Source organism: Phyllobates terribilis, unplaced genomic scaffold (genome assembly GCF_046119375.1).
Source record: "Phyllobates terribilis strain yellow unplaced genomic scaffold, ASM4611937v1 Scaffold_13__5_contigs__length_258822181, whole genome shotgun sequence".
Lineage (NCBI taxonomy): Eukaryota > Metazoa > Chordata > Amphibia > Anura > Dendrobatidae > Phyllobates > Phyllobates terribilis.
Genome location: NW_027362773.1, coordinates 123,034,675 through 123,046,848, shown reverse-complemented (window position 1 = coordinate 123,046,848; position 12,174 = coordinate 123,034,675). Strand labels below are relative to the sequence as shown.

Below are 12,174 nucleotides of genomic sequence, written 5' to 3'. Positions count from 1 at the left end.
TTTAACCCAAAAATGAGGAGCATCAACCAGTCTGATCTGTTCTGATCCAATGGTAGGAATTGTTTAGGATCTCTTTGGATAAAACGTTGTATATTCCTGTAATCATAGACTCCAAATGTTAACATTTCATGTTACAGTCACCTGCTAGGTAAAACTTTTCTATTTCAAGTGTTTATTTCTGTTAATGTTGATGATTATGGCTTACAGCCAATGAAAACACAAGTGTCATTATCTCAGTAAATTAGAATACTTTATAACAGCAACTTGAAAAATGTTTTTAAAATCCGAAGTAAATGCCCTCAATACTTGGTCGGGGCTCCTTTTGCATCAATTACTGCATCAATGCGGCGTGGCATGGAGGCGATCAGCCTGTGGCACTGCTGAGGTGTTATGGAAGCCCAGGTTGCTTTGATAGCAGCCTTCAGCTCGTCAGCATTGTTGGGTCTGGTGTCTCTCATCTTCCTCTTAACAATACCTCATAGATTCCCTATGGGGTTAAGGTCAGGCGAGTTTGCTGGCCAATCAAGCACAGTGATACTGTTGTTTTTACACCAGGTATTGGTACTTTTGGCAGTGTGGACAGGGGCCAAGTCCTGCTGGAGAATGACATTTCCATCTCCAAAAAGCTTGTCTGCAGAGGGAAGCATGAAGTGCTCTAAAATTTCCTGGTAGATGGTTGCGCTGACTTTGGTCTTGATAAAACACAGTGGACCTACACCAGCAGATGACATGGCTCCCCAAACCATCACCGATTGTGGAAACTTCACACTAGACCTCAAGCAGCTTGGATTGTGGCCTCTCCACTCTTCCTCCAGACTCTGGGACCTTGATTTCCAAATGAAAATTGGAACTCTGGGACCTTGTGGAGTGTGTCAATGACTGCCTTCTGGACATCTATCAAGTCAGCAGTCTTTCCCATGATTGTGAAGCCTACTGAAACAGACTAAGGGACCCTTTTAAACGCTTAGGAAGTCTTTGCAGGTGTTTTTTTTGTTAATTATTCAAATTTACTGAGATAATGACTTTTGTGTTTTCATTGGCTATAAGCCATAATCATCAACATTAACAGAAATAAACACTTGAAATAGATCACTCTGTTTATAAGTGATGAGTTTCACTTTTTGTATTAAAGAACTGAAATAAACTTTTTGATGATATTCTAATTTAGTGAGATGCACCTGTATATACATATATACTGTGGGTACAGAAAGTATTCAGACCCCTTTAAATTTTTCACTCTTTGTTTCATTGCAGCCATTTGGTAAATTCTAAAAAGTTCATTTTTTTCTCATTAAAGTACACTCTGCACCCCATCTTGACTGAAAAAAACAAATTTAGAAATTTTTGCAAATTTATTAAAAAAGAAAAACTGAAATATCACATGGTCATAAGTATTCAGACCCTTTGCTCAGCATTGAGTAGAAGCCCCCTTTTGAGCTAGTACAGCCATGAGTCTTCTTGGGAATGATGCAACAAGTTTTTCACACCTGGATTTGGGGATCCTCTGCCATTCTTCCTTGCAGATCCTCTCCAGTTCCGTCAGGTTGGATGGTGAACGTTGGTGGACAGCCATTTTCAGGTATCTCCAGAGATGCTCAATTGGGCTTAGGTCAGGGCTCTGGCTGGGCCAGTCAAGAATGGTCACAGAGTTGTTCTGAAGCCACTCCTTTGTTATTTTAGCTGTGCTTAGTGTCATTGTCTTGTTGGAAGGTGAACCTTCGGCCAAGTCTGAGGTCCAGAGCACTCAAAGAGGTTTTCATCCAGGATCTCTGTACTTGGCCGCATTCATGTTTCCTTCAATTGCAACCAGTCATCCTGTCCCTGCTGCTGAAAAACACCCCCATAACATGATGCTGCCACCACCATGTTTCACTGTTGGGATTGTATTGAGCAGGTGATGAGCAGTGCCTGGTTTTCTCCACACATACTGCTTAGAATTAGCACCAAAAAGTTCTGTCTTCATCTCATCAGACCAGAGAATCTTATTTCTCATAGTCTGGGAGTCCTTCATGTGTTTTTGAGCAAACTCTATGTGGGCTTTCATATGTATTGCACTGAGGAGAGGCTTCTGTCAGGTCACTCTGCCATAAAGGCCCGACTGGTGGAGGGCTGCAGTGATAGTTGACTTTGTGGAACTTTCTCCCATCTCCGTACTGCATCTCTGGAGCTCAGCCACAATGATCTTGGGGTTTTTCTTTCAAAATGAACTTTTTGGAATTTACCAAATGGCTGCAATGAAACAAAGAGTGAAAAATTTAAACGGGTAAACGGGTCTAAATACTTTCCGTACCGTGTGTGCGTGTGTATTTTATTTTTAATAAAATATATATATTTTATATAGTAAAAAATAATAAATAAAAATATATATAATAAAAATATACAATTAAAAAAAGTAATAAATGACTAAATATATATTTTTTCATTTATTACTTTTTTGAATTTTATTTTTTTATTAATATATACAGTACAGACCAAAAGTTTGGACACACCTTCTAATTTAAAGATTTTTCTGTATTTTCATGACTGAAAATTGTACATTCACACTGAAGGCATCAAGAGAATGCCAAGAGTATGCAAAGCAGTCATCAAAGCAAAAGGTGGCTACTTTGAAGAACCTAGAATATAAGACATATTTTCAGTTGTTTCACACTTTTTTGTTAAGTTTATAATTCCACATGTGTTAATTCATAGTTTTGACGCCTTCAGTGTGAATGTACAATTTTCATAGTCATGAAAATACAGAAAAATCTTTAAATGAGAAGGTGTGTCCAAACTCTTGGTCTGTACTGTGTGTGTATGTATATATATATATATATATACATACACACACACACACACATACATACATACATACATACATACTGTTTGTCACTCATTATGTCCATGCCTCAGAGACTGCAAGCTGTTATTAAAGCCTGAGGTGGTACAACAAAATACTAGTGATGTATTGGAGTGTTCTTTTGTGTGTTTGTTTTTCACGATTCCATAGTTTTTTTCCTCAGAATTGAGTGATTCCATAATTTGTTCCCTCTGCTTGGTCTGAAAAAAATTACCCTTACGGAGTACCACATTTTTTTTCTTGACTTCTTTTAGTGTTTCTTAAAGACCTAAAGTTGCCATTTGAAATTACTTTAGTTTTGTGCCATGTCTGTGATCTGCTTTTTTTCAACATTAAACAACTGAATGCACATCCTCCGAGCCCGGTGATTCCATAATTTTTGCCAGGGGTTGGATGGATGGATGGATAGAATGTGTATAATATATATATATATATATATCTTTTTTACACAATGGTCAGAATATGCCCAGTATAAGGCTGTTCTCTTTGTTGCTGCAGCAATGACATCCTGACTTGAGGACATGTGACCACTGCAGACAGTCACTAGATTTTAAGATTTTTGAAAAAAAAAAAAAAATAAATAAATATATATATATTATATAACATGAGCCTCTGGAAAACTCCTTTAAAGCCTATGCAAGTAACACACTGAATAGAATCCTAGGAATTTACTTTGTAATATTTAGCAGGACTTATTTTGTATAGAAATTGACTTGCAGCCTGTGTTATAGTGCGGTGCTGCATTCACAGTCCTGTAGACTTCAGAGCAGAAATCCCCCAGCCTTCTGCATTGGGCTATTGCCTGTACAGAGCTGACTCTGGGAGGAGTCGTCCTTATATCAGACATTGACCAGTAACGTTATATCAGAAACACTAAGTCCAGACTATAATACAGGGTGTGAGTCCTGATCAGCACAGGATAAGTAATGCGGCACTTCTAGGTCCTGTTGTAGGTAGGTAATGGTCGGGTACGCTGTGTCATGGCGTTCAAAGGTGATCATACAGGAAGAAATATTACAAAAATTTGTTTCTACATTTTATAACTGTTATGACATTTCCTCCTTTATGGCAGCTGTCGGTTACATCATTTTCCGAGGGTCTAACTCGCAGAAAAATGCCTTCCGAAGAAATCCATCAGACCCAAGTGTGGCTGGTAAGAGAATATGCTCTACGGCGATGTTCACACTGAGGTTTTCAATTCGTTTTTTTTTCTTTTTGAACCGATCATCCTCCTAAAACTGCTTTAATAATATTTTTTTTTATTAGGAAATACAATTTACTGTTCATTTGGGAGTTATCTTGAAAAACGCCTGGTGGGGGGAGAAAGTTCATGTCACTTCTTTGAAGTGGTTACTGAAGGAATCCGCTCCAATCAAAGGGCTGCACAAAATACTTCAGGGTAGAAAAAAAAAAAAAACTTCTAAAATTTTATGAAACCACTTCCATAAAAGAAAAACTAATCCCAACCCCCCTTCAAAAGGAGCGTTTCCTAAAGCTTATTTTCACTTGAAAAACGTGTGGTTTTTGAAGGCATCAAAAACCTCCATGTGACCATGGTTCTATCCCTTAATGAAAAAATACGAAGCGTGACCGCTGCAACCAATCGGCATCCACTAATGAGCTGCAGTTCTCAAACATCCCTGTCTGAGATGTGAAAACTGCAGGCAATCAGCAACTGCTGATGGCCATGTGAGCGCTGCAGCCAATCATTGTCCAATGAGCCCTGGGAGACCCGGCGCTGACTTTGCTGGTGTAAAACTGGGTCCTCGAAGGGACTAAGGTCTTTTCAGCTTATTTTCTGCCCATCTGCTTAACCAGAGATGCTACGCTTTCATTCCAGGGATACACAGGGGGTCCCAACAGTCGGACCCCCATCAATCACTGTTTTGGGATAAGTGTCTTGCATTGCACTTGTTACTCACATCTTCCATCATTAATAGGGCTGGAGACCATCCCAACAGCAACAGGAAAGCGTCTTCTTGTATCTGGATGGTGGGGTCTTGTTCGTCACCCAAATTACCTTGGAGATTTAATTATGGCTCTGGCCTGGTCACTACCATGTGGTAAGTCACAGCGTTAAGGAAAGGAGGGTATCACATAATATGCACAGAAAGGTTTTTCGGGCTCCGGTTTTAGTAATCGGGGTGGGGTGAGGGTTCCAGCAGTGGAGACTATTTTGTACAGGTGATTAATGTTCACCTTCCATAGGGCCTAACAATTAGTGATGATCGAGCATGCTCGTTGCTCAAGATTTATGAGCATGCTCGGGCGAGCACTTATTATATTCAGCATGTTTGGGGGTTAAGTTTTCGTCACTCCGTGAACAGGATTTGCGACTGTTTGACCGCTTTAATACATGTGAGGAATGCTGGAAAAACATGCATTCCTCACATTTATTACAGCTGTCAAACAGTCGCAAATCATGTTCACGGAGCGATGAAAACGTAACCCCCGAACACGCTGAATATAATAAGTGCTCGTCCGAGCATGCTCGGAAATCTCGAGCAACGAGCATGCGCGATCATCACTACTAACAATCAATTATTTACCAGTATGCAATAGTTTTCATAAAATAACACGTTCTGAGCTTAGGAGTCCCCTAAATGATGTGTATGTGCTGTAGAGTCCTCTGTATTCATGAGCTGCTGGTTGCCCTGGCCACCTGATGCTGATTGACAGATTTCTGCCTGGGGTGCATTTATCACTCATGAGCACAAGAAATCATTCCACCATAATCTGTCACTACTTCGTGCTGTACCTGGTGACCGATTTCCCTTTAAAGAAACATAGAGGGATTCAAACAATTCTGATGTGACTTATTGACAAATGCACTTTCCTGGCAGTTGTGCGCGGGCGACCGGCGTTCACCAGGAGCACCAATCCATATCATTCTCTCCCACAGGTCTTGGCCACATTTTACCCTATTTCTACGTTACTTATTTCACTGTTCTCCTGATTCACCGAGAGGCGAGAGATGAGCACCAGTGTTTGAAGAAGTACGGCCTGGCCTGGCAGGAATACTGCAGACGGGTTCCTTACAGGATATTTCCATACATCTACTAATTCCTCCATCTGCCAACTCGTATTTCAGCTCCAGTGTGACAAAGGCAAAAAAAAAAAGCCCGGACCGCTGCTCGCTGAGATGTACAGTGTGCGGGGCAAGATTTATTATGGCAAAAAATCACTTAGAAGGGGTTTCCGGTTTCACTGCTGTTTTTAAAAAACAGAAACTGAACTTTACTCACTCTCCCCAAGTCCAGCACTGAATATCCGTCACTGCTCTTGGTGTCTGCGATTGTCTGCAGTGCTGACGTCGCATCGACAGCGCTGTAGCTGCACACTGAACTTAGAGACTCGAGCTGACGGCTCTCACTGATTGACTGTAGTGCTGTGAACTCTACATCAGCACTGCAGACAATCATGGTCACAGGGAGCATTGGGGGAGAGTCCGTGTCGGACCTGGGGAGGGTGATAAAACATTAGTTTCTATTTTTAAAATGAACTGCAGCCGGGAAGAGGCCGGAAAACAGGCTTTTGGCATAAATTCACCGTTGCACTACTTTAACAGAGCATCAGTTTCGGGGGTTGTCCAGCCAATAATAATTATTAGTTTTTTTTTAAAAAAAACTGCTATAAAATACTCACCTTTCTGATTTAGTGCTGCCCATGTCTCCTCCTGTCTCTGTACTTCCTGTTCGATCCAGGAAGTGCGGCAGTAATGTCCACATGGATGGAACAAGAAGTACCGAGACCTGGAAAAAACCCAGGGAGCATCGGAACTGGAGATGCGGGGGATGGGGAAAGGCGAGTTATTCTGTAACAAGTGTTTTTTAATGGCTGGAAAACTCTTAAGAATATTTCATGCTGATAATAATGCAGTTATAATGTGAATATTAGAAACCAACATGATGAGTTGATTATTCTAGAAGTTCTACCAGCATCAACCCCAAGCAGCCAACTATGTTAGGGTGTTAAATACCCTATTCAGCTTTATAATTTTCTTTTAAAATTAAATAAAGTAAGTGACCTCTCCAGCAGTGGCTTTAATGCTGCTGTAATATGGTCTTAATGGGGTTGTCCAGGACGTGAATAAAACTAGGGAGGGTGTGTAACATGCTGAATCCTGACAGTGAGTTTCACATTTCCGGCGAACGTTATGGGACCGCTCATAGGCAATTTGCAAACTTGCGATCACATACCGACCCGCGCTCTATTCAGCTTCTGTCATGGTCAGAATTAGGAGAAAAAAAATAACAAAATTAAGTATGAAATTCATATATGAGCAGCCACTTGACTTTCACCTGTAGTGTGAAACAGAGCAAAATCCTAACAGTGTGAACATTACACACGGACCAGATTCAGCATGCTACACTCCATCCCTAGTTGTATACAGGGCCAGGACAACTCATTTAAAGGGAATGAGGTTTTTGCTACCTGATCAGAGAGCAGCATACTATAGGGGCAGAGATCCTGATTCCAGTGATGTATCAATTACTGGTGTAGATTTTATAAAATCAGTTATATCAGCAGATTATCACTAGAGGACTAGTAAACCTGCTGCCAGGTAGTCCTCCATATTCATCAGCTGTTTATAACCCCGCCCCCCATCAGTGATGTGGACGGGGTTATACAGGGCTCAGCATTCAGAGTACTGCTAGATCTGCAGCAGATATTATCAAAATTGCAGAAAGCAGCCCAGTAAGTGATATATTGCTGGAATCAGGGTATCTGACCCTACATTATGCTGCTTTCAGCTGGAGCAGCAATAACTTAAGTGTCAGATTCCCATCTCAGACTTTCATGGCTGAGATGTGGATAACGGCTTCTGTGCTACACTGTTGGCATACCTACCATAGAAATTAATGGGAGTTAGACAGTGTAAAGCAGCTGCGCTCGACTGTTTTCAGAACTCTTATCCACATCTCAGCCATGAAAGTAAGCGATAGGAATAACTTAATACATGTCTGAGCAGGAAAAGAATATCAGGATATATTTGGAAAACCTTTCTTGCTCTGATCTGTTTCCAGTCTCTGAACTAAATATTCGGTTCCTACACAAAGCTGCACTGAGGCCTAAAACTTGGGTGATATCCCATTGTTGATCTAACTTATAAAACCTTTTATTGGCGATCAATTTGTATTAAAAAAAAATGTATTAAAGCCAAGGTTTTTTAACAAAGAAAAACTGCGTCCATTTTTTTTTTTTTTTATCATCGTAACTGCTACTGTGATTCACATGTCAAAACCGTAGTCACTACGATGCATCCTGGGGGAATTCATCAGCCAAGAATACCTGACTATCCTAGCACAAGATGCCCCATCACTTGTTTCATAAGGCTCCATTCATTCCTTCCTAAGAATATTGTGAGGACTGGGTAAATAAATTAGTCCACCTACTGTATGTCCGTCTTGGAAGTGAGTCCCATCCTACAGTACATCACCCCTCTCAGCCCCCTCGAGATATAGATATATAGTTTTCTGTTGAGTAAGGGCTGAACGCTGCTGGTTCCAAACACAAAAATATTCATAATTGAAGCACTTAGGACCAAATTCATGATGGCGTTCTCGCTCGAATTCTGGCGTAAAAGCTTTGCAAAGTCCCAAAATATAAGTGCAACCTGGAGTTGTGACTATATTTTGCAACTTTTGGCATCTTCATATCTCGTCAAGTTTCTCCCAGTTCTGCTGAAACGGGCAGAGATGGGACGAGGGCACGCAATCTAATTGATGACGAGCTATGTGTTCCCTATGCCACAAATCTCACTCCAGTGCCTGACTGGAGTGAGGTTTCTGGCCTCGTGCACCAGTATTTTTCATTAACCTTCATTTTGTATTGCGTCGGCTTAACATGAACTGCTGTTCTAATGAACCACCTAACATGGATCACTATGGGACCTTCCATCAGATCAGTCACTGTAAGAAGATTGGGGTTTGCAGCCATAATATAGATGCTAATACTTTCCTGCATTCTTGCTGTCTTAAATTGGCATTCGATCAAGTTATTGTCACAGATATCCTGAGGCAACCGAGCCTATGATACTAATAGCTCAGAAGATTAGACATAAAGGCGGGCAGGGACTTGTGGTCACATTAAAGCCTACTAGATCTGGAGGAAACATTGTGTTATGTTAATATTTTGGAAAAATATATAAAACCTCAAACACTCCCATTGTTTTCACATTCAATATTAAAAAAAAAATCTAAACAAAAGTATACAACCTATTCTACTCCTGCTGGGATAATCAAATGAAGAGCATCAGGGGGCAGAGGCTGCTGTCCCTTCCGCAGCCTCTGCCCCCTATGTGAAGCTAAGTGACATCAGTGATGCTCGTTTCGGTGGCTGGGCTAGTCCCTACACGATGTGCACACTGACAGTGCGCTTTCGTCGGCTCAGATCAGCAGATTACAAACAAAGGATGTGACAGACGGACTCCAATGACTACGCTGTTCAGCGTTTTAAAGGACAAAATACAGTAGCATCCTGCACTTTTATGGCCAATTCTAAATGGAGCCTGCTCTGCAGATGTGAACAGAGCCTTAGAGGAGCTGAACTGCAATACCAGACATAGCACATGCAAAAGAGCGACGCTAAGAAAAACTACAGCACCATCGAATTAATGACGCTTTAAATATAAATAATAAAGTGTGTGTCACAAAAATACATGTATCCACCATCTAAATGACCCGGCGTGCACTATAGAAAAATAGATCTTTTATGGAATACAAATACATTTGTGTGAAATGACAGTGACAGTTCCAGAGTCCGTACACTATACACCGACTTTACCTGCAGTCATGTACAATACAGCTCTGAGTATTCCATGTTCTGGTGCCCATTCTACAGACATGATGGCAGTGTTCACAGCTGGACACTGGGAGATCAGAGAAGAGTTTCTTAATCTGATGAAACGCAAAAGTGCTATCAATATAAAAATGATGGCATTGTCTGATAAGGAATCATGATGGCAGTCATCAACCTGACCACCATTAGCCCAGCAGAGTCTGGAGAAGTAGGTCCCCCCCTGTCAGGACGTATCATAACGTGTCCACGTAAGCTTTCAGTTAACCTCCTGGATGAGTTCCTTCTTGACAGGTGGTCTTTTTCCACCCCAGACCCTCTGAAGTCCTGTCGATATCTCTGCCATTTCCTTCAGGTCTTTAAGATGCTGTTCAAACTCCATCATGACCTCAGCAGACAATATGGCCAAGCTGTCTCCGTTCTCGTTCACCCACGCTGCCAGAAACAAGCATTTTTTCTTGGCGATAAAGGCTCTTCTCTTTGCGTCCTTTTCTTCCGTCACAACTTTACGGATTTTTCCCAGCAAATAGCACAAGTGGGAGAGCGCGGCCAGGGAATACTGTTTACCGCCATCACCCAGGAGGATTTTAGCGGTAGCCTCCATGGCCAGAACTGCTGCTCCTTCATCCCCGCCCAATATAGGGTCAGAGGCGGCTCGTACCCCGCTCTTCAAGGCGTGGGCGGCAGAGTTGTACACTGCAGTGGTGCAGAGAGCGCCGGAGACGGACAGCAGGGTCCCTATAAATCCTGACATCATCTCGTCATCGCTCAGGTCACCGTTATGTCGGAACAGGGAGAAGGAATAGCCGTAAATGACATTGACCAAAGTGAAGCGTACCAACGGGGAGGGGCTACGAGTGAGCGAGCGGAGCGGCGGGATACAAGCTAGGAGAGGTGGGACCCCCGGTGTTACAGACTCGTCATCTAGACTTGGGTCTCCTCCATCTTCCTTCTGGAGGTCGGTCTCGCGGTGCTCATGTCTGGCAGTTTTCTTCGTAGGATCCTGAGATGCCATCTTCTGGGCATCTGCAGCCTCAGAAGGGTCTGGGACTTGCTCAGGAACTGAGGCGACATCTTGGCTTCTTCCTGGACAGTTAGTAGGTGGTGTGATGCTGCCGATCGGAGGAGACATCCCTTTGGTGCCACCCTCCAGCCTGCTGGTTGGCAGAGGGGCTCCCTGGCAGTGCTCTGGCACAGGCCCAGTCTCTGGGAGCTCCAGGATCCTGTCTCCCTTAGATCGGAGGGGCTGGCTGTCCCACCATGGCCTCCACTCAGGGACCAGCGCCCCAATGTGACCGCTCTGTAACAAGCCGATGAAATGCTCCTTCTCCTGGCGGGAGAGGCTGCCCCACAGGCCGCCGCCTTCCTCCTCCTCCTCCTCACTGCCGCCATCCTCCTCCCCGCGCTCCCTCAGCCTCAGCAGAATCTCCTCTACCCGCCTCCGCCCGTCACCCCCGGCCTCGTCCTCCCGCAGAGCCCGCAGCACGGACTCCTTATAGAAGAGCTCGGAGCAGGCGGAGTGTCGGCCTCCCTTGTAACAGGCCAGGCTGCAGTAAGGAGCGTTACACCGGGGACACGTGTACTTCCCGGGAGCGGACAGGCAGAGGGCGCACACCGCGGGAAAACTGCGGCCAGGTAACACGAGGAGGCCTTCAGACGACGCCATTAGTGACAGTGTTACCGTGGTGACGACCTACGCCTTCCCCCAGCCTCTCTACCAATCACGTGACCCCCGGAACAGGAAGTCGGTGGCGGCCACGTGACTGAGCGCGTCAGATTGACCCCTCTCACTTTCCGGCCAAAGGACACGTGACTAACAGCAACTGTCTCGTTGTCAGCTACATGTGGAGAATTGTAGCCTGTTAGGTTCTTATAGGGGGTCTGTGTGACATCGCTATGGTTACACCCCCCCCTCTGTACAATGGGAGTGACAGTAGTGTGCCCATTATATATTGTCATTAGAATGTATTTCTTGCCATAATTTAGAGGGTGTACTGACCATGGGACAAGCCATTATTAAAGAGATCCCTCACCAGGGTTTTGCTATCCCCTGAGAGCAGCATGGCACCTTCAGGAGTAACTAGAGCGGAGATTGTGAGCCCGCCGCCCCCCAACAGCAGGGTCTGACCTCACAGCTTCTGTATGAATGTGCCAATATGCCCAGCCACCTACAAAATCTTATAGATTCCTCCCAGAAGAGCGGGAGCTGCAAAGGGGCCGACCCCATATTAAAGGGAACTGCCACCAGGTTTTGCCCCATGAGATACAGGCACAACCTTTCTGCCCTCATATACTGCATTCTATAATTATATATATATATGCCCCCGATCCAACCTGCAACACAAGAAATAGAGCTTCTATTATACTCACGTGGGGGGGGGGGGGGGGGGGCTGGCCAGTGCAAGGGGAGCCTCCCTTCTTCTTGCTTTGTGTGGATGACATGTCCCCATACATCACCCACACAGACTTCCCGGCATCGCACTCCTGTGCAGGCGTACTTCTCTGTCCTGGGCAGAGTAAAGTACTGCAGTGCGCAT

The 12,174-nt window shown here is 43.8% G+C and overlaps 2 protein-coding genes across 2 annotated transcripts in view; one reads left to right on the top strand and one right to left on the bottom strand.

The window, feature by feature from the left end:
• TM7SF2 (transmembrane 7 superfamily member 2) overlaps positions 1-8,023 on the top strand; it is a 37,210-nt gene extending 29,187 nt beyond the window's left edge. Inside the window, exons 9-11 of the mRNA XM_073658581.1 lie at positions 3,912-3,992; positions 4,780-4,902; positions 5,742-8,023. Coding sequence (XP_073514682.1) covers positions 3,912-3,992; positions 4,780-4,902; positions 5,742-5,902 — 365 coding nt within the window. The 3' untranslated portion in view covers positions 5,903-8,023. The remainder of the gene's footprint in view (positions 1-3,911; positions 3,993-4,779; positions 4,903-5,741) is intronic.
• Positions 1,332-11,390, bottom strand: ZNHIT2 (zinc finger HIT-type containing 2). The gene is made up of 2 exons (XM_073658580.1): positions 9,626-11,390; positions 1,332-2,229 (listed from the first exon to the last, which is right to left on the bottom strand). The coding sequence occupies exon 1, from the start codon at positions 11,301-11,303 to the stop codon at positions 9,897-9,899; it is 1,407 nt and encodes a 468-aa protein (XP_073514681.1). The 5' UTR covers positions 11,304-11,390; the 3' UTR covers positions 1,332-2,229; positions 9,626-9,896.
• Positions 11,391-12,174: the final 784 nt, after the last annotated feature.

Excerpts from the sequence above, each read along its gene's own strand:
- ZNHIT2 (XM_073658580.1), bottom strand. The coding sequence starts at position 11,303 with ATGGCGTCGTCTGAAGGCCTCCTCGTGTTACCTGGCCGCAGTTTTCCC.